This window comes from Dipodomys merriami, unplaced genomic scaffold (genome assembly GCF_024711535.1).
Source record: "Dipodomys merriami isolate MVZ:Mamm:240054 unplaced genomic scaffold, mDipMer1.0.p SCAF_325, whole genome shotgun sequence".
NCBI classification, from domain to species: domain Eukaryota; kingdom Metazoa; phylum Chordata; class Mammalia; order Rodentia; family Heteromyidae; genus Dipodomys; species Dipodomys merriami.
The window spans coordinates 1,123,791-1,146,969 of NW_027204771.1; the positions used below are offsets into that span (position 1 = coordinate 1,123,791).

The following is a 23,179-nucleotide window of genomic DNA, read 5'->3' on the forward strand; positions in this document are numbered from 1 at the left end:
GCGCGTGCGCGCGCACACACACACACACACACACACAACCCAAACAAGAAAATGATCAATCATGAGCAGTGGACATAAATGAATGCTTAAAAAACATCCTAAAACAAGTATAATTGAAGCTAAAATGTCTTACCTTGGCTTTCTGGAAAAATTTGTGCCTTAACAGTTCTGCTGCTGTGGGTCTAAAAATCAGAAAAGAAAGTTTGTACAGTTAATTCAAGCATCACGTGAGCTTCCGTCTTCACAGAAAGGGAAGATGATATCTGGAGCGGCAAAATAAATATACGCCACTTTCTTTCACCTGTTGAAATACAGAAGGTAAGGTCATCTTCGTGCAGGACAGTAAATAGAATAAGAAACCCAAATGGGTATGTTCAAATAATTATAGATTCCTTGAAAAAAGAATGAGTCAAATGATGACTCAGAAAGAGTGATTTCTTAAGGGCTTACAGAGTACGTGCTACTTATTATTATTTACAAGAGGTTAGAGAGCCCAGCCCCAGTGGCTCACGCCTGGAATCCTAGCTATTCAAGAGGCTGAGATCTGAGGATCTCAGTTCAAAGCCAGCCCAGGAAGGGAAGTCCGTGAGACTCTTATCTCCAATAAACCACTAGCAAACCGGAAGTGGCACTGTGGCTCAAATGGTAGAATGCTCGCCTTGAGCTGAAGAGCTGAGGGACAGCACCCAGGCCCAGAGTTCAAGCCTCAGGACCAACAAAAAAAGAAAAAAAAAATTAAATATAGTAAGTACATATTGTACTATATTAGTATTGACAGATAATACTAGTATTAATATATTAGCATTAATGTATTTGTGTCGATTATATAACGTAAATGTTTATATAACAAATTTACATGACTATATATAATTTACATATGTTTATGTACGCTTATATAGAAATCATGTGAACGTTTCATATGTAATTTAATTTGTGAATGTATATAGTCTTATACGCTATATGTAATTTATACTTATGAAATTCCATCTAGTAAGTTATTGGGATAAAGGTTGTTTCCGAGCCCAGTAGTTCCTGGACTGGTTTGTGCTTTTGTTATTTCTGCTCTAGTTTATGGCTTCCTCCTATTTGTGGTATGCAAGGATCTTTAAAACTTTGGGTTATTTTTGTTTTTGTTCCTGACAATTTTTAGGTTATTTCCAGCTAGAGGATGTGTTCTTTTTCCTGAGTTAAACTAGAAGCACACGTGTTCCCTAGCTTTTTTTTTTTCTTTGTTATTTACTCAGAAAAAAACTTTTTTTTTTTTTTTTTTGGTCAGTCATGGGGCTTGAACTCTGGGCCTGGGGTGCTGTCCTTCAGATCTTCAGCTCAAGGCAAGCGCTCTACCATTTCAGCCACAGCACCACTTCCGGTTTTCTGGTGGTTCATTGTAGATAAGAGTCTCATGGGGACTTTTCTGCCTGGGCTGGCTTTGAACCTCAATCCTCAGATCTCAGCCTCCTGAGTGGCTAGGATTAGAGATGTGAGCCACCAGCACCCAGCAAAAATGTTTCTTTCTAAACACATACGTAGAAACTTTGCTGCCTGAGTCTCTTACCCTTTCCAATATTCCCAACAGTAAATTCTGAAGCCCCATTACATATACCAGAAACATGATCAAAGTTGTCAAAGGCTTTGACTTTTTTTTTTTTCTGCAAGAGAAAACAGAATTAAATCATTTTTAGTGCTGAAAAACTTGTGGGGTGCTGGTGGCTCACACTTGTAATCCTAACTACTCAGAAGGATGAGATCTGGAGGATCGCAGTTCAAAACCAGCCTGGGCAGGAAAAGTCTTACGAGACTCTTCAATGGACCACCAAAAAACCAGAAGTAGAGCTGGGGCTCAAGTGGTAGAGCGCCAGCCTTGAGTGAAAAAGCTCAGGGACAGCGCCATGACTGACAAAAAAGAAAAGAAAAACTTGGTAGATTATATGGCCGTGTTCCAGGGCCCCTGTCGATACCAAAACCTGCAGATGTTGCCTAGTCTCTTAAAGGAAACAGCTCCGTGGGCATCTCACACAACCTCCAGAGGCTTGAGATGACCTGAACATCATCATGCATTTGTCATGAGCTTTGCTATACTGGAAGCCCTACATAAAGAGCTGTTGTCGGGCTGGGAAGGTGGCTCAGTGGTAGAGCGCTGGCCTTGCATGCCTGAGGCCCTGGGTTCGATTCCTCAGCACCACATAAGCAAAAAAGAAAAAAAAGCCAGAAGTGGTGCTGTGGCTCAAGTGGTAGAGCGCTAGCCTTGAGCTGAAGAGCTGAGGGACAGCGCCCAGGCCCAGAACTCAGGCCCCGTGACTGGACCCCCCCAAAAAAAATAAATAAATAAATAAATAGCTGTTGTAACAGGAATAAAAACAAGTCAATGCCTAAAGCTGGGAGCTGGCGGCTCAAGCCTCTCATCCTAGCTACTCAGGAGGCGGAGATAGGAAGATGGTGGCTTGAAGCCTGCCCAGGCAGAAAAGTCCATGGGAATCTTTATTTTCAATTTAAAAAAAAAAAGAGCTAAAAGTAGAGCTGTGGTTCAAGTGGTAGAGTGCTAGCCTTGAGCAAAAGCAGTTCAGGGACAGTACCCAGGCCCTGAGTTCAAGCCCCAGGACTGGCACAAAAAACAAATAGCCGGGCGCCGGTGGCTCACGCCTGTAATCCTAGCTACTCAGGAGGCTGAGATCTGAGGATCGCGGTTCAAAGCCAGCCCGGGCAGGAAAGACCGTGAGACTCCTATCTCCAATAAACCTCCAGAAAACGGGAAGTGGTGCTGTAGCTCAAGTGGTAGAGCGTTCACCTTGAGCTGAAGAGCTGAGGGACAGCACCAAGCCCAGAGTTCAAGCCCCATGACCGACCAAAAAAAAAAAAAAAGAAAAACAAACAAACAAACAAATAGCATCTACTCATAACTCAAAGATGAAATACCTCACTGGGTGAATCAAACAGTTTACCATGATGCATAATACAGACATAATGGCATAATATAGACATACACGTTTATTTTTATTATTTGTGCTGGTACTGGGGGTTTGAACTCAAGGCTTGGGCACTGTCCCTTAGCTTTTTTGTTCAAGGCTGTTGCTCTCCCATTTGAGCCACAGCTATAGCTCTGGCTTTTAATTTGGTGGTTAATTAGAGATTAAAACAACAACAAAAACCTCATGAACTTTTCTGCCGAGGCCAGCTTCAAATTGCGATCGATTCTCAGATCGCAGCCTGAGTAGCTAGGATGACAGCAACACCCAGTTTTGTTTATGTATCTCCTTCAATGAATATCTTACTTATTTTTTATCTTTCTTGAAGTTTACAAGTCAATACTTGTGAACGTGTACAAATAATTCTGTTTATATATGTATGATCTTAGACATCCCATATTCATTTCCATACTTGTTGGAGAGAAAAGTCAAATACTTCTTAGAGTTTACCTTTTCTCTGGATCCTTTTGAAGGCACAAGGAAATCATTTTCCTAAATGATTTGCCATATTTTTTCAGCATTTCTTTATCTTGAACACCAGTCTCCAAAGAAGGAGGGTCGTTCTGTAGTGTCAGCATTAAGACCTATAGAGATTTTCAAGAAAGATAAGGACACAAGGTTTTGCTAACTGCTGTGGTTCAAGATTTTCATCAGGGACTAGGACTATGGCCTAGTGGTAGAGGGTTTGCCTAGCATGCATGAAGCCCTGGGTTCCATTCCTCAGTACCACATACACAGAAAAAGCTAGAAGTAGCACTATGGCTCAAGTGGTAGAGCGCTAGCCTTGAGCTGAAGAGCTGAGGGACAGCGCCCAGGCCCAGAGTTCAGGCCCCACAACCAGACCCAAAAAAAAAAAAGAAGTGAAGGAAAAACAGGGTGAAACAGGTAAAGGTAGCAAGGCTACCAATTACTTTGCTGTTCTATTCATGTTTTGTTTTGTTCTTTTTTTTTTTTTTTGGGGGGGGGTCTGGTCGTGGGGCCTGAACTCTGGGCCTGGGCGCTGTCCCTCAGCTCTTCAGCTCAAGGCTAGTGCTCTACCACTTGAGCCACAGCACCACTTCCGGCTTTTTTCTTTTTGCTTATGTGGTGCTGAGGAATGGAACCCAGGGCCTCATGCATGTAAGGCAAGCACTCTACCACTGAGCCACCTTCCCAGCCCCCTTCCTTCACTTCTTGTAATGTGGCTTGTTTATTGTTTGATGCTGGTATTGGGACTTGAACTTACAGCTACCTGCTTTCTCTTGGCTTTCTTTCACTTTAGGGTTTTTGTGTGTTGTTTTTGTTTTTTTGGCCAGTCCTGGGGCTTGAATTCAGGGCCTGGGTGCTGTCCCTGAGCTTCTTTTGCTCAAAGCTAGCACTCTTACCACTTGAGACATAGCACCACGTCCAGTCTTTTCTATGTATGTGGTAACGTGGAATTGAACCCAGGACTTCATGCATGCTAGGCACTTTACCACTAAGCCACATTCCCAGGCCCCTGCCTCCCTGCCCCCCCTCCCCACCCTTTTTTGCTGGTACTGGGGAAGAACTTTTTTTCTGGTTAACTAGAGATCAGCATCTCATGGAAGTTCCTGCCTGGCCTGGCATCAAACTGTGATCCTCAGATCTCAGCCTCCTTAATATCTAGGATGAAAGGCATAAGTTACCAGCACCCAGCCTAAATTTGTTTTTCAAATATACAGTGAGAAGGTTTTTTTTTTTCTTCTTCTTCTTCTTCTTGTGCCAGTCCTAGGCCTTAAACTTAGGGCATGGATGCTGTCCCTGAACTTTTTTCTTGAACAAGGCTAGTACTCTCTGAACCACAGTTCTACTTCTAGCTGTTTGGACAGTTAATTGGAGGTAAGAGTCTCATGGACTTTCTTGCCTAAGCTGGTTTCGAACTGTTCTCAGATCTCAGCCTCCTGAGTAGCCAGGATGACAGGCATGAGCCACCAGAGCCTAGCTCGTAAATAAGTTTTAATGTTTGAAGTTACGTTTATAAATTTACACACACACAGATAAAATGGGATAAAGAGAGGATACTATGGGTAAGATAAGACAAATGAAAACAGCCTGAGCTCAGACCGAAGCTTGAAGGCAGGGCTTACCTTCATTGGTGGGTATTTATGGTATGGAGCTGCTCCCGTGGCTAGTTCAATGGCCGTGATTCCAAAACTCCATATATCAGCTTTGAAATCATAACCTCGAACCTGCAAAGAACCCAGACATGTGCTGATTCCTTTAACAAGGCTAAAGGCACTTTTGAAAGGCAGTTTTAAGGGTTGAGACGGTGGCTTAGCAGTAGAGTGATTGCCCAGCTTGCCTGAGGCAATTCCTTGTACCTTGTAATCAAACAAACAAAGGAAACAAAAAGCAAGCCAGGTTCACATCTGTAATCTTAGCTACTTAGGAGGCTGAGACCTGAAGATCAAGGTTTGAAGCCAGCCCAGGCAGGAAAGTCTGTAAGATGCTTATCTCTAATGAACCACTAAAAAGCTGGTGGTGGATCTGTGGCTCTAGTTTTGAGCATTAGTTTTGAGCAGAAGAGGTCAGGGACAACACCCAGCCCCCCAAGTTCACACCCCAGGACTGGCAAAAACAAAACAAAACAAAAAAAGAGTAACTAAAGGTTCAACCAAGGGACAGATAAATACACACAGCAAATGCGACTAAAGAGTTTTCAGGTTCACAACAAAAAAGAACTTCAACAGTTTAAAAAAACACAAAAACGGGGGGCTAGGAAGGTGGCTCAGTGGTAGAGCGCTTGCCTTGCATGCATGAGGCCCTGGGTTCGATTCCTCAGCACCACATAAGAAAAAAGAAAAAAGCCGGAAGTGGTGCTGTGGCTCAAGTGGTAGAGTGCCAGCCTTGAGCTGAAGATCTGAGGGACAGCGCCCAGGCCCAGAGTTCAGGCCCCACGACCGGACCCAAAAAAAAAAAAAAAAAAAAAAAAATACAAAAACGGGGCTGGGAAGGTGGCTCAGTGGTAGAGTGCTTGCCTTGCATGCACGAGACCTTGGGTTCAATTTCTCAGCACCATATAAGCAGAGAAAAGAAGGAAGAGGCGCTGTGGCTTAAGTGGTAGAGCACTAGTCTTGAGCCAAAGAGCTGAGGGCACCCAGGCCCAGAGTTCAGGCCCCACGACCCACAAAAAACAAAACACTTTTTTTTTAGATCACAGTACCTGCTCCATCACTTCCGGAGCCATCCAGCAGGGCGTGCCGACAAAGGTCTTTCTAACTTTATTCCGTGTAATATCACCTCCAGTGGCTAAGAAAGCACTAACCCCAAAGTCTAGAATCGAAATACAACAGCATGCTAGTTATTATAGGTTTTTAAAACTGTGACTATAAAGGTGATGAATTTGATGGTGAGTGGGCAGGGCTCCTGTACTGGGGAGCCTGGCTGTCAGATACAGGTCTTTTGGGAAGTGACTGGCACTGATTTAATCCATGCATTTGTCTCTTGATGGATTTATCCACCATACCATGAAAGCCTGTCCTTGCCACTATAATGTTCTACCCCAATTCAGACCCAAAGCAAATGGTCCAGCCACTGTGGGCCGGGCGGGTCGGGGTGGAAGAGAAGACCGCTGAAAGTAGGAGTCCAAATAATTTTTTCCTCAGGTATGTTATCATAGTCAAGGAGCATTAGGCTGAGACAATATGAAAATGACAGTATTGAAACAGACAAGGTGCTAATAAATAAGGTAAGCATCTGGGTGCTGGTGGCTCATGCATGTCATGCTAGCTATTGAAAAGACTGAGATCTGAGAATCACAGCAGCAACCAGTGCCTGTCCTTTTTTTTTTTTTTTTGTCAGATGTGGGGCTTGAACTCTGGGCCTGGGCACTGTCCCTACACTCTTCAGCTCAAGGCGAGTGCTCTACCGCTTGAGCCACAGCGCCATTTCCGGTTTTCTAGTGGTTTATTGGAGATATGAGTCTCATGGATGGTCCTGCCTGGGCTGGCATTGAACCGTGATCCTCAGATCTCAGCCTCCTGAGTAGCTAGGATTACAGGCGTGAGCCACTGGTGCCCAGCTTCAGTGCCTGTCTTGAGTTTATTTATCCTGAAGGAAATACTTCCTTGTTACTACTATGTAAAACAAGTCTGTAGAAGACAAATCGAAACAAGAAAAAAAAAATCCAAGATTAGGCAACCAGTGGCTCACACCTGTAATCTTAGCTACTCAAGAGGCTGAGATCTGAGGATTGCAGTTCAAAGCCAGCCTGGGCAGGAAAAGTCCATGAAAGTCTTATCTCCTGTGAACCAAGCACAAAGCAGGAAGTAGTGCTGTGGCAAGTGATGGAGCACCAGCCTTGCATGAAAAAGCTGAGGGACCGTGCTCAGGCCCTGAGTTCAAGCCAAAGGAAGAGGAACCAAAAAGAAGCCCACATCTTCCTGGTTCTGGACGGTCTTAAATTGGTACCCCACTGGGGAAGTGGTACTGCTTATTGAACCAGAATAAAAAGAAATAGTATTACCTGCGATCTGTACTGAGCCATCTTCTCCCAGAAGAATATTCCCAGCCTTCACATCTCTTTAAGTCACACACATACAAACACACACAAAAAAGAAACAAAACAGTTACATATCAAAAAGCATCTACTCTTTAGTGTAACATACTTTACACACTGGTTAATTATTTATTATTGGCTGGGGGATACTGTCCCTGAGCTCTTTGCTCAAAGCAGGAGACTCTCAGGAGGCTGAGATCTAAGGATCATGGTTCAAAACCAGCCTGGATAGGAAAGTCCTCAGGCTGGACAGGAAAGTCCATGAGATTTTGGGTTTTTTTTTTTTTTTTTTGGGTCCGGTCGTGGGACCTGAACTCTGGGCCTGGGCACTGTCCCTCAGCTCTTCAGCTCAAGGCTAGCACTCTACCACTTGAGCCACAGCGCCACTTCCGGCTTTTTTCTTTTTGCTTATGGGGTGCTGGGAATCAAACCCAGGGCCTCAGGCATGCAAGGCAAGCACTCTACCACTGAGCCACCTTCCCAGCCCTTGGGTTTTGTTTTGTTTTGGTCAGTCATGGGGCCTGAACTCTTGAGTCTAGATGCTATCCCTTAGCTCGAGCTCAAGGTTAATGCTCTACCACTTGAGCCACAGCATCATTTCTGGAATTCCTGTTTATGTGGTGCTGAGGAATCGAACTCAGAGCCTCATGCATACAAGGCAAGCACTCTACCACTGAGCCACCTTCCCAGACCCCTCCATCAGAGTCTTGTCTCCAACAAACCAACAGAAAACCTGAGGTGCCCTATGGCTCAAAGTGGTAGAGTGCTAGTCTCGAACTCAAGAGCTCAGGGACAGGGCCCTGAGTTCAAGTCCCACCATCGATAAAAAGAAATGTGTATCTCTGTGTCACACAGAAGACCAAGACACTCAGCACCCTAGCAGTTAAATTCTCCATCTTTCTTACATGGTCACACAATGATTATCATTGCTTAGTGTTGTTTTCACATATTAATGTCAGCCCAAAGTGTCACATTTCTCCTCAAATGAAAAGGCATAAACACACTTGGCTTTCTCAAAAATATACAACAGAAGTTTCTACCTCGTGGGCTGAGATTGTGGCTTAGTGGCAGAGTGCTTGCCTGGTATGGAGGCCCTGGGTTCAACTCCTTGATACCACAGATACAAAAAAAAAAAAAAAAAAAATCCTTAATTTTTTTTGGGGTGGGGTGGGGTGGGGGTTCAGTGGTGGGACTTGAACTCTGGGCCTGGGCCCTGTCCCTCAGCTCTTCAGCTCAAGGGTAACATTCTACCATTTGAGCCACAGCGCCACTTCTGATTTTCTGGTGGTTTATTGGAGATAAGAGTCTCACAGACTTGGGGGCTGGGAAGGTGGCTCAGTGGTAGAGCGCTTGCCTTGCATGCCTGAGGCCCTGGGTTTGACTCCTCAGCACCACATAAGCAAAAAGAAAAAAGCTGGAAGTGGTGCTGTGGCTCAAGTGGTAGAGCGCTAGCCTTGAGCTGAAGAGCTTTGGGATAGTGCCCAGGCCCAGAGTTCAGGGCCCATGACCGGACCCCCTCCCCCCCAAAAGAAAGTCTCGCAGACTTTCCTGCCCAGGCCTCCTGAGTAGCTAGGATTACAGATGTGTGCCACTGGTGCCCAGTTTAAAAAAAAAAAAATTAAATGAATTTGTTCTTAGGGCATCCTAAACTATGCCTCGGCAATAGGCAGTTTACAGAAAAAATATAGTAAGGATCAAGAAAAGGAATGAGCTGGGTAGTGAAGCTCACACCTGTCATCCTAGCTCAAGCTCGTCATGCTAGCTACTCAGGAGGCTGAGATCTGAGGATCTCAGTTCAAAACCAGACCAGGCAGGAAAGTCTGTGAGGTTCTTATCTCCAATTAACCACCAGAAAACCAGAAATGGAGCTGTGGCTCAAAGTGGTGGAGCACCAGCCTTCAGCTCAAGCAGCTCAGGGACAGCTCCAAGGCCCTGAGTTCAAGCTCTAGGACAGACAGACAGACAGACAGACAGACACACACACACACACACACACACACACACACACACACACACACACACAATGTCAAAACTCAGAGGTGGGAGTGTGGATGGTGTCACGGCTTCCATACCTGTGGATCTGCCCATTTTTATGCAGATATTCTAGCCCTTCTAAGACTTCCCGAAGTATCGTAGCGATGGTAGGCTCATCTAGGACTCCACTTTTGTGTTCTCCCTTGGCCACAATGTGCTTAATAATATCTAGAACTGATCCTGAAACACACAAGAGAATTCACTGTAAGAAAAGAACCCACTCAGAGATCATTTAGAGCCATTTTGGACTCAACACATAGTGCTCTGCTGCAACAGATTAAAGGAAAACCCAACTTTTCATTCTCAAAATAACTGTTAAGAAAACAATTATGAGCCGGGCGCTGGTGGCTCACGCCTGTAATCCTAGCTACTCAGGAGGCTGAGATCTGAGGATCGCGGTTCAAAGCCAGCCCGGGCAGGAGAGACTGTGAGACTCCTATCTCCAATAAACCACCAGAAAACCGGAAGTGGCGCTGTAGCTCAAGTGGTAGAGCGCTCGCCTTGAGCTGAAGAGCTGAGGGACAGCGCCCAGGCCCAGAGTTCAAGCCCCACGGCCGACAATAAAAAAAAAAAAAAAGAAAAGAAAACAATTATGGCTGGGTGCTAATGGCTCATGCCTGTCATCCCAGTTACTCAGGAGGCTGAGATCTGAGGATCATGGTTCAAAGCCAGCCCAGATAGGAAAGTCTGTGTGACTCATCGCCAATGAACCAACAAAAAGCTGGAAGTGGAGCTATGGCTCAAGAGGCAGAGTGCCAGCCTTCAGTAAAAATGCTACAGGACAGTGCATCTGGGCCCTGAGTTCAAGCCCCAATATCAGCAAGCAAACACACACACACACACACACACACACACAACAGCAAATACTTCTTTTTTTTCTGGGGGCAGGGGTAGAGGGCAGTCCTGGGGCTTGAACTCAGGGCCTGGGCACTGTCCCTGAGCTTCTTTAGCTCAAGGCTAGTACTCTACCACTTGAAGTCCAGTGCCATTTCTTGCTTTTTCTGTGTGTGTGTGGAACTGAGGAATAGATCCCAGGACTTCATGCATGCTAGGTAAGTACTTTACCACTAAGCCACCTTCCCAGCCCCCAGCAAGTGTTTCTTGATGCGACCCAATACTGATAGCCCAGGCTTGCATGCACACATGCACGCACACACGCACGCACGCACGCACGCACGCACGCACGCACGCACGCACGCACACACACACACACACACCATTCTGCTCCCAAACCAGTTTAGCTTGAATGTAAACAAGCCTTTTCATCTCATGTGCAGCACGCAAGAAATAGAGGAGAATAGGTCAGACTTAACATCACACCAAGAAGTAACAGAGTAAGACAGTACATGAAGTTCCTATCTTGGGAGGGGAAAAGAAAAGGAGGGAGGGAGATGCCATCCTTAATAAAGAAGTTTAAGAGGCTTAAGACGCACAGAGTGAGCTCTGTCTGGGCTCAGCTGCAGCACTGGAACTGAGAAGAGTCTTCCTATCTTCTCCAAGTCCCTTGTGGATGCTCCAAGTCAGGCCATACTCACCTCCGCTGAGCAGCTTCATGACAAGCCACAGCTCATCTTTGACCACAAAGGACGTGTAGTAAGACACAATATTAGGATGGTGACATTGGCTCATGGCTTGAATTTCTTTCTGCAAAGAAAAAACAAACACATACACATATACATGGTGAGCTGGGTGCTGGTGGCTCACGCCTGTCATCCTAGCTACTGAGGAGGCTGAGACCTGAGGATCATCTTCTTGAAGCCAGCTCGGGCAGGAAAAATCCGTGAGACTCTTTATCTCCAATAAACTACCCAGAAAAAGTGGGAAGTGGTTCTGTGGCTCAAGTGGTAGAGCACTAGCCTTTAGCACAGAAAAGTAAGAGTCCAGGCCATGAGTTCAAGCTCTAGGACCAGGCCACTCCCGGCCCCCCCTCTCTCCCCCCCCCCAATCCTCCAGTAGTACTTTATATAGCTTTTCATTTATTTAAGTCCTGCTCTTCCTTTCTACCCTGTCCCACTCCATACTGTGATAGTTGCTCCATAGGCCCAAGTATGGGAAGGCTACCGTAATACAAAATGCTTAATAAATGCTGTTTCTCCTTTCTCATCTTCTCTACTGGAAAACAAATTCCTTCACCGCTAAAATCTCATTGAATACATTTTTATACCTTCCAAACTCACCAGCAGACTTCGGCACTAAAAGCTGAATAAACACCAAAGAAAAGGAAGGAGGAACTTAAACAAGTATTTGCCTTCTGACATAGTCAAAGGGGATTTCAAGAGATAAGCTGTGTACATATAATAAAGAACGTATATTAAATGTAAGACTCTAGCCTGGCGCCAGTGGCTTAGGCCTGTTACCCTAGGTACTTAGGAAGCTGAGATCTGAAGATTGTGGTTCAAAAGCCACCCATGCAGGAAAGTCCATGAGACTCTTATCTCCAATGAACCACCAGAAAACTAGAAATTGAGCTATGGCTCAAGTGGTAGAGTGCTTGCTTTGAGCAAAAAGCAGCTCATGGACAGGGCCTCGGCCCTGAGTTCAAGCCCCAGGACTGGTCCAAAAAAAAAAAAAAAAAAGATGGCATTACCACATAAATAAATATATACGCACATACTTAAAAGACTTTAGTCTGAAAGGTTATACAGCAAACGTTCATCACAGAGTAAGAGAATTACGACTCGTTGTTCTACTTAGCTTGACGTTATGAATGTTACAATCTTTAAACATTTTCTGTGCGTTTGGCACTAGCATGAAAATCAGTGTCTCATACTTGTTAGGCAAATCTTCTATCACTTGAGCCATGCCCCAAACCTCCTAAGCCTTTATTTATTTAAAAAAAAAAAAAGGGGGGGGGGTAAGGGGGAAATTCAGGTTGTTTCAAATGCCAACGTCAATATATAGCAGTATATCTCTCCATTTAAGACAGATGAGCAAGCACCGGTGACTCACACCTATCATCCTTAGCTACCCAGGAGGCTGAGATCTGAGGATCAAGGTTCAAGACCACACAGGGCAGGAAAAGTCCCTGAGACTCTTATCTCCAATGAGCCATCAAAAAGCCAGAAGTGGAGCTGTGGCTCAAGTGGTAGAGCACCAGCCTTGAGCGAAACAGCCAAGAGAGAGCAAGGAGCACCGAGTTCTAGCCTCAGCACCCTCTCCCTACAGACAGACACAGAAAGCAGTGCGAGCCGAGTGTACCAGGAGTTCATCCATGCTGGTCTGACATTTTTCAAGGTTTATCCTCTTGATGGCCACTTTCTCCTTTTTAGGCGTGCAGTAAGCTGCTTGCACCACAGCAGTTGCTCCACTCCCTGAGGATAAACACAGCTCAATGAGTAGATGTTAAAAAGATCATTAAAAGAACATTTAGTCACTGGGCGCCGGTGGCTCACGCCTGTCATCCCAGCTGCTCAGGAGGCCGAGATCTGAGGATCATGGTTCAAAGCCAGCCTGGGCAGGAAAGCCTGTGAGACTCTGATCTCCTGTGAACCACTAGAAAACTGGAAGTGGCGCTGTAGCTCAAGTGGTAGAGCACTCACCTTGAGCTGAAGAGCTGAGGGACAGCGCCCAAGCCCAGAGTTCAAGACCCACAACGAGCCCCTCCACCTCCCCCCCCCCAAAAAAAAACTTGTTTGAAATGTGACCGTTTTTCTTGTTGGTCAGTCATGGGGCTTGAACTCTGGGCCTGAGCACTGTCCCTCAGCTCTTCAGCTCAAGATGAGCACTTTACCACTTGAGCCACAGCACCACTTGCAGTTTTCTGGTGGTTCACTGGAGATGAGTCTCACAGGCTTTTCCTCCTGGGCTGGCTTTGAACGGTGATCCTCAGATCTCAGCCTCCTGAGTAGCTGGGATGACAGGTGTGAGCCACCAGCAACTAGCACTAGAAATAATTTGACACACATTATGAAATGGCTCTGGGAAGATGGGTGCTGTAATGGGTAGAAGCCATTAGACAAATCTGAGAAACTCTCAATCTCCTATTAACCAGCAAAAAGCTAGAAATAGAGGTGTGGCTCAAGTTGAAGAACAGTAGCCTTGAGCACCAAAAAAAAAAAAAAAAGCAAGCCAGGTGCCAGTGGCTCATGCCTGTAATCCTAGCTACTCAGGAGGCTGAGATCTAAGGATCATGGTTCAAAGCTGGCCCAGGCAGGAAAGTCTGTGACGCTCTTATCTCCAATAAACCACCAGAAAACTGGAAATGGCGCTATGGCTCAAGTGGCAGAGCACTCGCCTTGAGCTGAAGAGCACAGGGACAGCGCCCAGGCCCAGAGTTCAAGCCCCACGACCGACAAAAAAAAAAAAAGAAAGAAAAGAAAAAGAAGAGGGAATGGGAAGAGAAACAGGGAAACACACTAAATAGTCATAAAAAATTACCATGACAATTAAAAGCATACAAAAGTAGGACAAGCAATAAATATTAGGTCTAAATAGGGTAACTACCTGCTAAAAAAGAAAACTTAAATAGGATAAAGTGTTTCAGGAAGTGGTGTTGTGGCTCAAAGTGGTAGAGTGTGCTAGCCTTGAGTGAAGAGCTCAGGGACAAGCGCCCAGGCCCTGAGTTCAAGCCCCATGACTGACAAACACAAACAGAATTTTTTTAAAAATGCTTTCAACATAATAACCAAAATATCCAGGGCAAAACACACACACACACACACACACACACACACACAGAGATCCCGGTGCCATGCCAGTAGATCACATCTATAACTAGCTCTTCAGGAGGCTAAGATCTGAGGATCAAAGTTTGAAGCCAGCCCCAGCAGGAAAAATCCATGAGACTGATCTCCAATAAACTATCTCCCCTCCAAAAACAAAAAAACAAAAAACAAAAAACAAAAAAAGCTGGGAGGATCTCAAGTGGGCTAGCCTGGAGCCCATGCCTTTAATTCTAGCTCCAGGATGAACATAAACACCCAAGCACGCACACACATGCACACACAAGATATTCAACATCATTGGCCTATTAGAGAAATTAAAATTACAATGAGTCACCACAACACAATATCGACAAGACGTCATCTAGAGGATCACCATTCAAAGCCAGCCCAGGCAGGAAAGTTTGTGAGACTCTTATCTCCAATGAACCACCAGAAAACCAGAAGTGGTGCTGTGGCTCAAGTGTTAGAGAGCTAGTCTTGAGTGAGCTCAGGGACAGAGTCCAGGCCCTGAGTTCAAGTCCCAGGACCAACAGTGAATAAATAAGAAAGCAATGATATAATAACTTGAATGAATGTCATAACTGATTGTTACATATTTCACAACTCCTCTTATTTGACTTATCAAATACAAGCTCCTAGAGACTGAGAACAGCCAGAGGCAGCAAGGGGTGTGGGGAGAGGGTGAGGGTATGGACACAAAGACACTACTGTAGCCTAATAGTCCAATTCTGTTTTGTGTGGTTTAGCAATAGTTACATGAAGCCACACATGTCATAAAAATGATATAAAAAAAAAAAAAAAACAGAGCTGGCCAGGCACTGTCATCCTAGCTACTAAGGAAGGAATGAAGGGAGGGAGGGAGGGAGGGAGAAAGAGAGAAAGAGAGAAAGAGAGAAAGAAAGAAAGAAAGAAAGAAAGAAAGAAAGAAAGAAAGAAAGAAAGAAAGAAAGAAAGGAAGGAAGGAAGGAAGGAAGAGAGAAAGAAGAAAAGAAGGGAGGGGGAGAAGGGGGAGAAAGGAAGGGAAGGAAGTAAAGAAGAAAAGGGAGGGAAGAAAGAGAAAGAGGAAAGGATGGGGGAGAGGAAGGAAGGAGGAGGGAAGAGAAAGAAAACACCTGCAGGGCTGGGAATGTGGCTCAGTGGTAGAGTGCTTGCCTAGCATGCAGTTTGATTCCTCAGTACCACATCCACAGAAAAAGCTGGAAGTGGTGCTGTGGCTCAAGTGGTAGAGCACTAGCCTTGAGCAAAAGCAGCTCAGGGACAGCGCTCAGGCCCTGAGTTCAGGCCCCAGGATTCTCAACTTAGAATCAATTTAGACCTCCCTGCCTCCTCCCTGCTCCTCGTGTCAGCTGTTGGGCTCTAGGTCACAGCCCTGCCCTTTCTCCCCTGACCTGGAACAACTTCCAGCAGTTAACTGTGGAAATCACTTCTCCTTCAGGTTCTCACTCAAATGTCACCTTCCAGCTGAGGCTTTCCATGACTTACTGTAGTTATGGGGCTTGAACTCAGGGCCTGGGCGCTGTCTCTGAGCTCTTTTGTCTTTTGCTCAAAGCTAGTGCTCTAGCATTTCCAGTTTGGGGCTACTTCCAGTTTTCTGGTGGGTCATTGGAGATTAGAGTCTTACCAGGTCTTTCCTGCCCACCGGGCTGGCTTTGAACCACGATCCTCCAGATCTCGCCTCCTGAGTAGCTGGAGTGACAGGTGAGAAGCACCAGTGCCCAGCCTCCAAGACCTATTGTAAAACTACAACCACCTCCAGCCTTAGCAGCCTCTTAACTCGGTTACTACCTGCTTTCATCTCAGCAGCAAACATGGTAGGAGTTCAAAGAATACTTGTTGATTCATCAAATGCTGGGGTAGTTTCCAAGGAAAGAACTTTACTTGAGGCAAAGCAAAGAAAATATGTGTGTGTTGGGGGGGGGATTGTAGTTGTAGAGGTGGGAGGGAAGGAATGATGGTAGGGGGAAAACAAAGGAGGAAACAACAATGCTCAATAGGAAATGTACTCATTACCTTGCTCATGTAACTGTAACCCCTCTGTACAGCATTTTTACAATAAAAAACATACAAAAAAAGGAAAAGAAAACATGTCCAATCTTTTTTTTTTTAATTTTTACTGTGTACTAGTTAGACAAGGGCATTTCATTGCGGTAATCCCATGCATAGACAGGGCATATATTGATCAAAATCACCTTGTCTAGACCGGGGACCAGTGCCTGAAATCCTGGTGACTCAAGAGAGTATGCGAGGTCTGAAAATCTGTGGTTCGAAGCCAACCTGAGCGGAAAACTTCATGAGACTCTTATGTCCAATTCACCAGCAAAAAAAAGCTGGAAGTGGAGGTGTGGCTCAAGTGGCAGAGTGCCCATGTTGAGCAAGAAGCAAAGAGTGCCAGGCTCTGTGATCGAGTCCCAGTAGTGGTACAAGAAAAAAAAGTAAAAATGAAAAAGTAAATATAGCTCAATCTTGACACACTACGTAATTATTCTCATCATTAATAGCAACATTCCCAAAGCAATGTATATCAAACAAGGTAACAAATAAAACAATGTATCAAGGCTACACTGTTGGCCACAATGTTCCAATACCAGGCAGTGTAACTGACTAGTGGGGCAAATTAAATGATTTACTTTCAGTATCATATTTAAATTCTAATTTAAAAGCAAACACAGGATCAATATTTTTAGCTGCTTCTCCAGGAATGCATTTTCTCCTCCATCGTGACATCTGAGAGGTAGCTGGGTGCTTCCTCGCCCCCCTGTGGCCTAGATTTGTCATCCTAGCTACTTAGGAGGTTGAGATCTGAGGATCGTGGTTGGAAGCTAGCCCAGGTAGATAAAGCACCTGAGACTTTTATCTCCAATTAACCAGCAAAAAAGATGAAGTGGAGCTGTAGCTCAAAGTGGTAGAGGCCCTGAGTTCAAGCCCCGGGACCCACAAAAATAAATAAGGGAAAAGCATTTTCTTAGATTATTGTGTTTGTTTTCAAATAATCTTTCCTAGCCAGAACCCTGCGAGAGACTATTGGTTTAATTAGTGTGCCTCGATGAAAATGTTACCTGAGTCTTCTAATCAGAGGAAAAACTGTTGGTCATCATTCTATTAATAGAGCGTGAAGCGCTTCACATTTATGTTGGGGCTAGAAGTGAGCTTCTAGTTGAGGCTGGAGGAGGCTTTATTCACAGATCAATACTTTAAACATCAAAAGGTGTAGCTAGCTGGCTTCTTTGTCTCATGACACCTGTCATCCTAGCTATCGGGAGGCTGAGATCTGGATGATCACTGTTTGATGCCAGCCTAGGCAGAAAAGGCTGAGACTCTTGTCTCCAATAAACTACTCAGAAAAAGCCAAAAATGGTGCTGTGGCTCAAGTGGTAGAGCACCAGTCTTGAGCCCAGACCCTCAAGCCCTATAACTGACACCCCCCCCCAAAAAAAAAAAAAAACACATATGCAGTCAAAGAAAACCATCCCAAATAACTACAGGTTAAGATGACTACAACTACAACTTCAGATGACTGTCCAGAAAGATCTAATCTATAGAGACAGAAAGCAGATTTTGGGGGGGAAGTGAAATTGCCTCCAGCAAGGGGTGAGAACAGGGAGTTGCTGCAAACCAGTGTGAGACATCCTTCTGGAATGATGGAAATGTTCTAAAACTAGCCTGTAGTGACAACCGAAAACCTTGTACATTTACTAAACAACAACAACAATAATCGTTGAGGCTGGGAAGGTGTCTCAGTGGTAGAGAGCTTGCCTAGCATGCATAAGTCCCTGGGTTCACTTCCTTGGTACCATATACACAAAAATTAAAATTAACTTTTAAGAAAAAAAAGTTACTGAATTTTAGATAGTAGTCAGGTAAGACTTATGGGATGGAAATTATACCGCAATAAAATTGTACTGGAAAAAAAATGTAAAAAGACTATGAGAAGTGAAGGAAAGAGAAACATGAAAGGCCACATGTTATACAATCCTAGTTATGTGTAATGTCTAGAATAAAGATGAATTTCTAGAAACAAAAATTAGATCTAGGGCTGGGAAGGTGTCTCAGTGGTAGAGTGCTTGACTTGGATGCATGAGGCCCTGGGTTCGATTCCTTAGCACCACATAAGCAGAAAAAGCCGGAAGTGGCACTGTGGCTCAAGTGGTAGAGCGCTCGCCTTGAGCTGAAGAGCTGAGGGACAGTGCCCAGGCCCAGAGTTCAGGCCCCAAGACCAGGAAAAAAAAAAAAAAAAAAGAAAAGAAACAACTTTAGGGCAAGATGCTGGTTAAAGTAGACAATTCTTTTCTTTTAACACATGAGGGTTTGCTCCTGTCAGCTGGGCTGAGCCTGTGTTTAGCTAAATCTTTTTTTTTTTTTTTTTTTTAATGTCTGGGCAGCCAATACACCCCTCATTCCCCACCCTCAGGCTCCCCTCAATCACTGCACTTTGGAATCCCAGCCCTGTTTGTACAAGTTTTGCTTTCTGCGGATTGGTATTCCTGGACCCCCTTCAAATCCAGCGCATAGTGGCCACACCTATTAGATCATGTCACAACCCTGGCCCGAACCCTCTGATGACACACTTGACAAGAAATTCCAAGCTCTTTAGCAAGGCTGAGAAGGGCCCGGCGGCCTGAGATCCAGCCCTGCCACACGAGGGAGCACACATCCAGCCCTTTGCCTCCCAGGGGTTTTTTGCCTTCCCTTATCCCTCAAGGGGAAGGGGGGTGGGAGATGGGGGGGGGGAATCTTTTCTCTGGTGGCTCACGCCTGTCATCCTAACTACTCAGGAGGCTAAGATCTGAGGATCACAGTTCAAAGGCCAGTCTAGGTGAAAAGGCTGTGAAACTCCTATCTCCAAGGAACCTGCCAAAAGTAAAAAAAAAAAAAAAAGCTGGAGGTGGCAGAGGGGCAGCCTTCCCTCAGTTCAAGCCCCAGAATCAGCACAAAAACAAAAACAAAGTGGGAGGGTGGGGAGGAGATAAAAAAACAAAACTTGGGGCTGAGAAGGTGGCTCAGTGGTAGAGCGCTTGCCTTGCATGCCTGAGGCCCTGGGTTCGATTCCTCAGCACCACATAAGCAAAAAGAAAAAAGCTGGAAGTGGAGCTGTGGCTCAAGTGGTAGAGCGCTAGCCTTGAGCTGAAGAGCTGAGGGACAGCACCCAGGCCCAGAGTTCAGGCCCCACGACCAGACCCCCCCAAAAAACAACAACAACAACAAAAACAACAACAACAACAAAAAAAAAAACTTGCCCAGGCTCTGAAGTTAAAGGCATTTCTCAATTTTTCAGTGCTCAACTTAGCATCATTAAGAAGACCATTTGTCCCTGAATTCACACCACTGTCTCCAGGGTCTGCCCTACTTGAGTTTCTTCCTACCACCAGCCCCAACTACATCTATTATTATTATTATTATTATTATTATTATTATTATTATTATTATTATTATTATTATTATTATTATTATTATTTAGTTCCTGGACTTTATTTTGTGGCAGAACCGAGGCTTGAACATCCATCAGGGGGCCCGCCAGTGCTGTCCCGCTCAAGGTGGGTAATTTCATTCGGGGAGGAGATCAGGGGGCCTGTCTGCCCCAGCTGGCTTCCAACCACGATCCTTCCAGCTCTGCCCGGTCTGCACCCCTTTTTCTGGGGGTGTGTGTGTGTGAGTGAGGGGGATCACTCTTCGGGTGTCAACCTGCGCGCCCCCCCCCACGATCCCAGACCCCCCCCCCGACCCCCTCCATGATCCCAGACCCCCCCCGACCCCCCGACCCCCCGATGTCGTTCATCAGCCCCTTTGGCTCACCACCCCTGCCAAAAGCATCGCCCTGCATCCACCTCGACAGGCCACCGTCGTCCCCCCCCCCCCACGACCACGGATCCGCTCCACCCTGTCGCCATCATCAGCCCCGGGGATCTCGGGGTGAGGCCCGTCCCCTTGTCATTCATATCATAGCCCAGGCCTGCGACGCTTCCCTCCCGCCCCCCCCCCTCCCCGCCCTCAGGGGGTCCCCTGGATCACAGCATCCCACCCCCAAAAAACACACACCCGCGCCGCAGACGCATTCACGCCCCGGCTCCCCGCCCTCGGCTCACCGATCACCTCCTGCAGCTCGTAGTCGTCCCGGTTGATGGACCAGGGCAGGGCGGCCGCGTCCTCGCTCATGACGGCGGCCGCCGCCGCGGCGTCGCCTCCTCAGGCCGCGCGTCGCGCCCCGGCGCCAACCGCCTGGGGCCCTGGGGCCGCGCAGCCTTGCCAGGCCTCGGCGCCCCGAGCTGCCGGCCTCCCCCGGGCCGCCGCCGCCGGGCACTGTCCTCACGCCCGGCCCCTCGGCCGCCGTCCCGCCCTCTCCGCCCCGAGCCCTCAGCGCACGGCGCCCAACTTTCCCCCCGCCCGCCCCGCTCTGCCTCCACCTGCCGGCCGCACGCAGCGCGCTGACGTCACCGCGCCGCCGGAAGGACGGATACGTACGCCCCGCCTCCTCCTTCTCGGGAGCAGCATGTCCGGGTCGCCATCTTAGGTGTGGCGGGATGGGAGACCCGGCGGGGAGGCCGTGTCCGCGCGGGGAGGAGGGAAAGGAGCATGGGCGACGGCGGAGGAGCCAAGCCTCGGAAGGGGTTCAGCTCTGGGGGGGGGTCGGGGGGCTTAATACCAAGCCGACATTCTCTGCACGGAGGGACTTCCGCCACACCCAACATGGCGGCGCGGCCGTAACCGGATGTGAGGGGGGCGGGACCGCTCTGTAACCGCTGGGGCGCCCTCATTGGTCAGGCTTCCGGAGGGCCGTGACGGCTCATAGGCAGGCGTGGACGTCAATCACGACTTACTCCCCGCCTCCCGGCTCCTGGATCGTGGGCTCTGCGGTGACGTCACTCCGCGGAGCGTCACGCCCCGGAGACGTGCGGACCCGCGCCGTGGGGGTGTGGAGGAGCCTGCGGAGGGGGCGGGCCACCGCCCGCCGGGGTGAAAGGTCAGACGGGGAGGGGAGGGGGAGGGGAGGAGGAGAGGGGCGGGAGGGAAAACACCCGGGAGCACCGGAAGTCGCGTCAGTGACGTCATCGGCGCCGAGGCGGAAGTGCCCGGCCGCACCATCCCCCCCCCCCCCCCCCCAGTACTGGGGTGTGTTTCGGATTTTTTTATATTTTTATTTTATATACGATTATACATATAACATGTAATAATAAATAATAGGCCTGGCGCCAGTGGCTCACGCCCGTCATCCTAGCACTCAAAGGGATCGCGGTTCAAAGCCAGCCTGGGCCAGGAAAGGCCGTGGACTCTGGGATCTCCAATGAACCACCAGAAAACCAGACGTGGCGCTGTGGCTCAAGTGGGAGAGCGCTGGCCTTGAGCTCAGGGACAGCGCCCAGGCCCAGAGTTCAAGCCCCACGACCCGCAAAATAAGTGGATACATTGTATGTGACATATAATTGTGTATATATGCCCACAGGAGACTGGGGATATACGGTATGTGGACTGGAAATGTATATTAATCATAAACAACAACATTACATATGTAATTATATATAACATACATGTATATCTAAATCCCCACAGAGAAGATTGGGAATAAATATAATTATATACAGGCTGCAAAATATATAATAATATTTAGGGCCTGGGAAGGTGGCTAGAAGTCGTAGAGTAGAGCCGGGCACTGGTGGCTCACACCTGTAATCCTAGCTACTCAGGAGGCTGAGATCTGAGGATACAGTTCAGAGCCAGCCCGGGCAGGAAAGTCCACGAGACTCTTATCTCCAATAAACCACTAGAAAACCAGAAGGGGTAGGTAGAGCAGCTCTCCTTGAGCTGAAAAGCACAAGGACAGCACCCAAGCCCAGAGTTCAAGCCCCACAACCGACAAAAAGCAAAAGCCAGAAGTGGTGCTGTGGCTCAAGTGGTAGAGCGCCAGCTGTAAGGTCCGCTCCTGGATGACGAGAAGACTCCACCCTCCTCGCAGCGAAGTCTCCACCCAGTACCTGCAACTGGCACACCTGGAAGAGGTCACATCTGCATCCACTGAGGTCACATCTGAATTTGATGTGGCCACACCTTTCCCCGCCCATACCCTACATAAGGCCTAACCCAGGCCCAGACGCTCTCTTGCTCTTGCTCTCTTGCTCTTGCTCTTCTTTTCTTGCTCTTGCTGCTCTTTTCTTGCTCTCTCTGTTCTATTCTAGCTCTCTCTCTGTTCTTTTCTTGCTCTCTCTCTTTCCCAGCCACGTGGAGTGCCAACCTTGCCTGGTCCCATCAGGTCTACTGAATAAACCTACCTTACCTGAATACCACATGCGTGCTGGTGCAGTTCTTACTTGGCTACCTCTTTTTAAAAACCTAACAGATGGCATAATTTATAACGTTTGGTTTTTCACATTTCAGGTCATAGTAATGTTTGTGGTACACACTTGGTCCAAGCTTTTCCTGTCTTTCAGTCTGACACACCTTCCAACCTCCAGCCAGCTTTCATGGGCCTGCCTTAGCCCATATGTAATGCCCTCCTTCCAGGAATGGCACTTCTGCCTCACCTGTCCAGATCTTACCTGCTCTGCAAGTTTGGCTAAAGGCCAAACCTTTCCACCCACCCCTGCCCAAAGAAATGCTGTGTGTATGTGTGTGTGTGTGCACGCACGCATGCCATTCCTGGGATGAACTCAGGGCCTGGGCGCTGTCCCTGAGCCTCTTTGTGCTCAAGGCTATCTTGAGCCACAAGAGCTTTTTCTGATTGGAGATTAAGAGTCTTACACAACTTTTCAGCCCAGGCTGGTTTTGAACACAATCCTCCAGGACTCAGCCTCCTGAGTAGCTGGGCTGACAGTCGTGAGCCACTGGGGGGCCCAGTTTGAGATCACACTTTCATGAATGGCAAATCCCATTGTGGGTGTGGCTTAAGTGGCAGAACACCAGCCTTGAGTAAAAAAAGCTAAGGGACGACACCCAGGCCCCTGAGTTCAAGCCACAGGGTAAAAAAAAAAAATCTTTTTTTGCCAGGGCTGAAGACCCTGTGCCCACCCTTCCACTGGGCTAAATCCCCAGCC

The 23,179-nt window shown here is 47.1% G+C and overlaps 1 protein-coding gene across 1 annotated transcript in view; it reads right to left on the reverse strand.

The window, feature by feature from the left end:
* Nucleotides 1–20,493, reverse strand: part of Oxsr1 (oxidative stress responsive kinase 1) — a 33,703-nt gene extending 13,210 nt beyond the window's left edge. Inside the window, exons 1-9 of the mRNA XM_070042427.1 lie at nucleotides 20,240–20,493; nucleotides 12,694–12,806; nucleotides 11,031–11,139; nucleotides 9,534–9,675; nucleotides 7,429–7,484; nucleotides 6,127–6,236; nucleotides 5,051–5,152; nucleotides 3,414–3,547; nucleotides 134–182 (exon numbers count right to left, since the gene is read on the reverse strand). Coding sequence (XP_069898528.1) covers nucleotides 134–182; nucleotides 3,414–3,547; nucleotides 5,051–5,152; nucleotides 6,127–6,236; nucleotides 7,429–7,484; nucleotides 9,534–9,675; nucleotides 11,031–11,139; nucleotides 12,694–12,806; nucleotides 20,240–20,309 — 885 coding nt within the window. The 5' untranslated portion in view covers nucleotides 20,310–20,493. The remainder of the gene's footprint in view (nucleotides 1–133; nucleotides 183–3,413; nucleotides 3,548–5,050; nucleotides 5,153–6,126; nucleotides 6,237–7,428; nucleotides 7,485–9,533; nucleotides 9,676–11,030; nucleotides 11,140–12,693; nucleotides 12,807–20,239) is intronic.
* Between the last annotated feature and the right edge of the window lie 2,686 nt (nucleotides 20,494–23,179).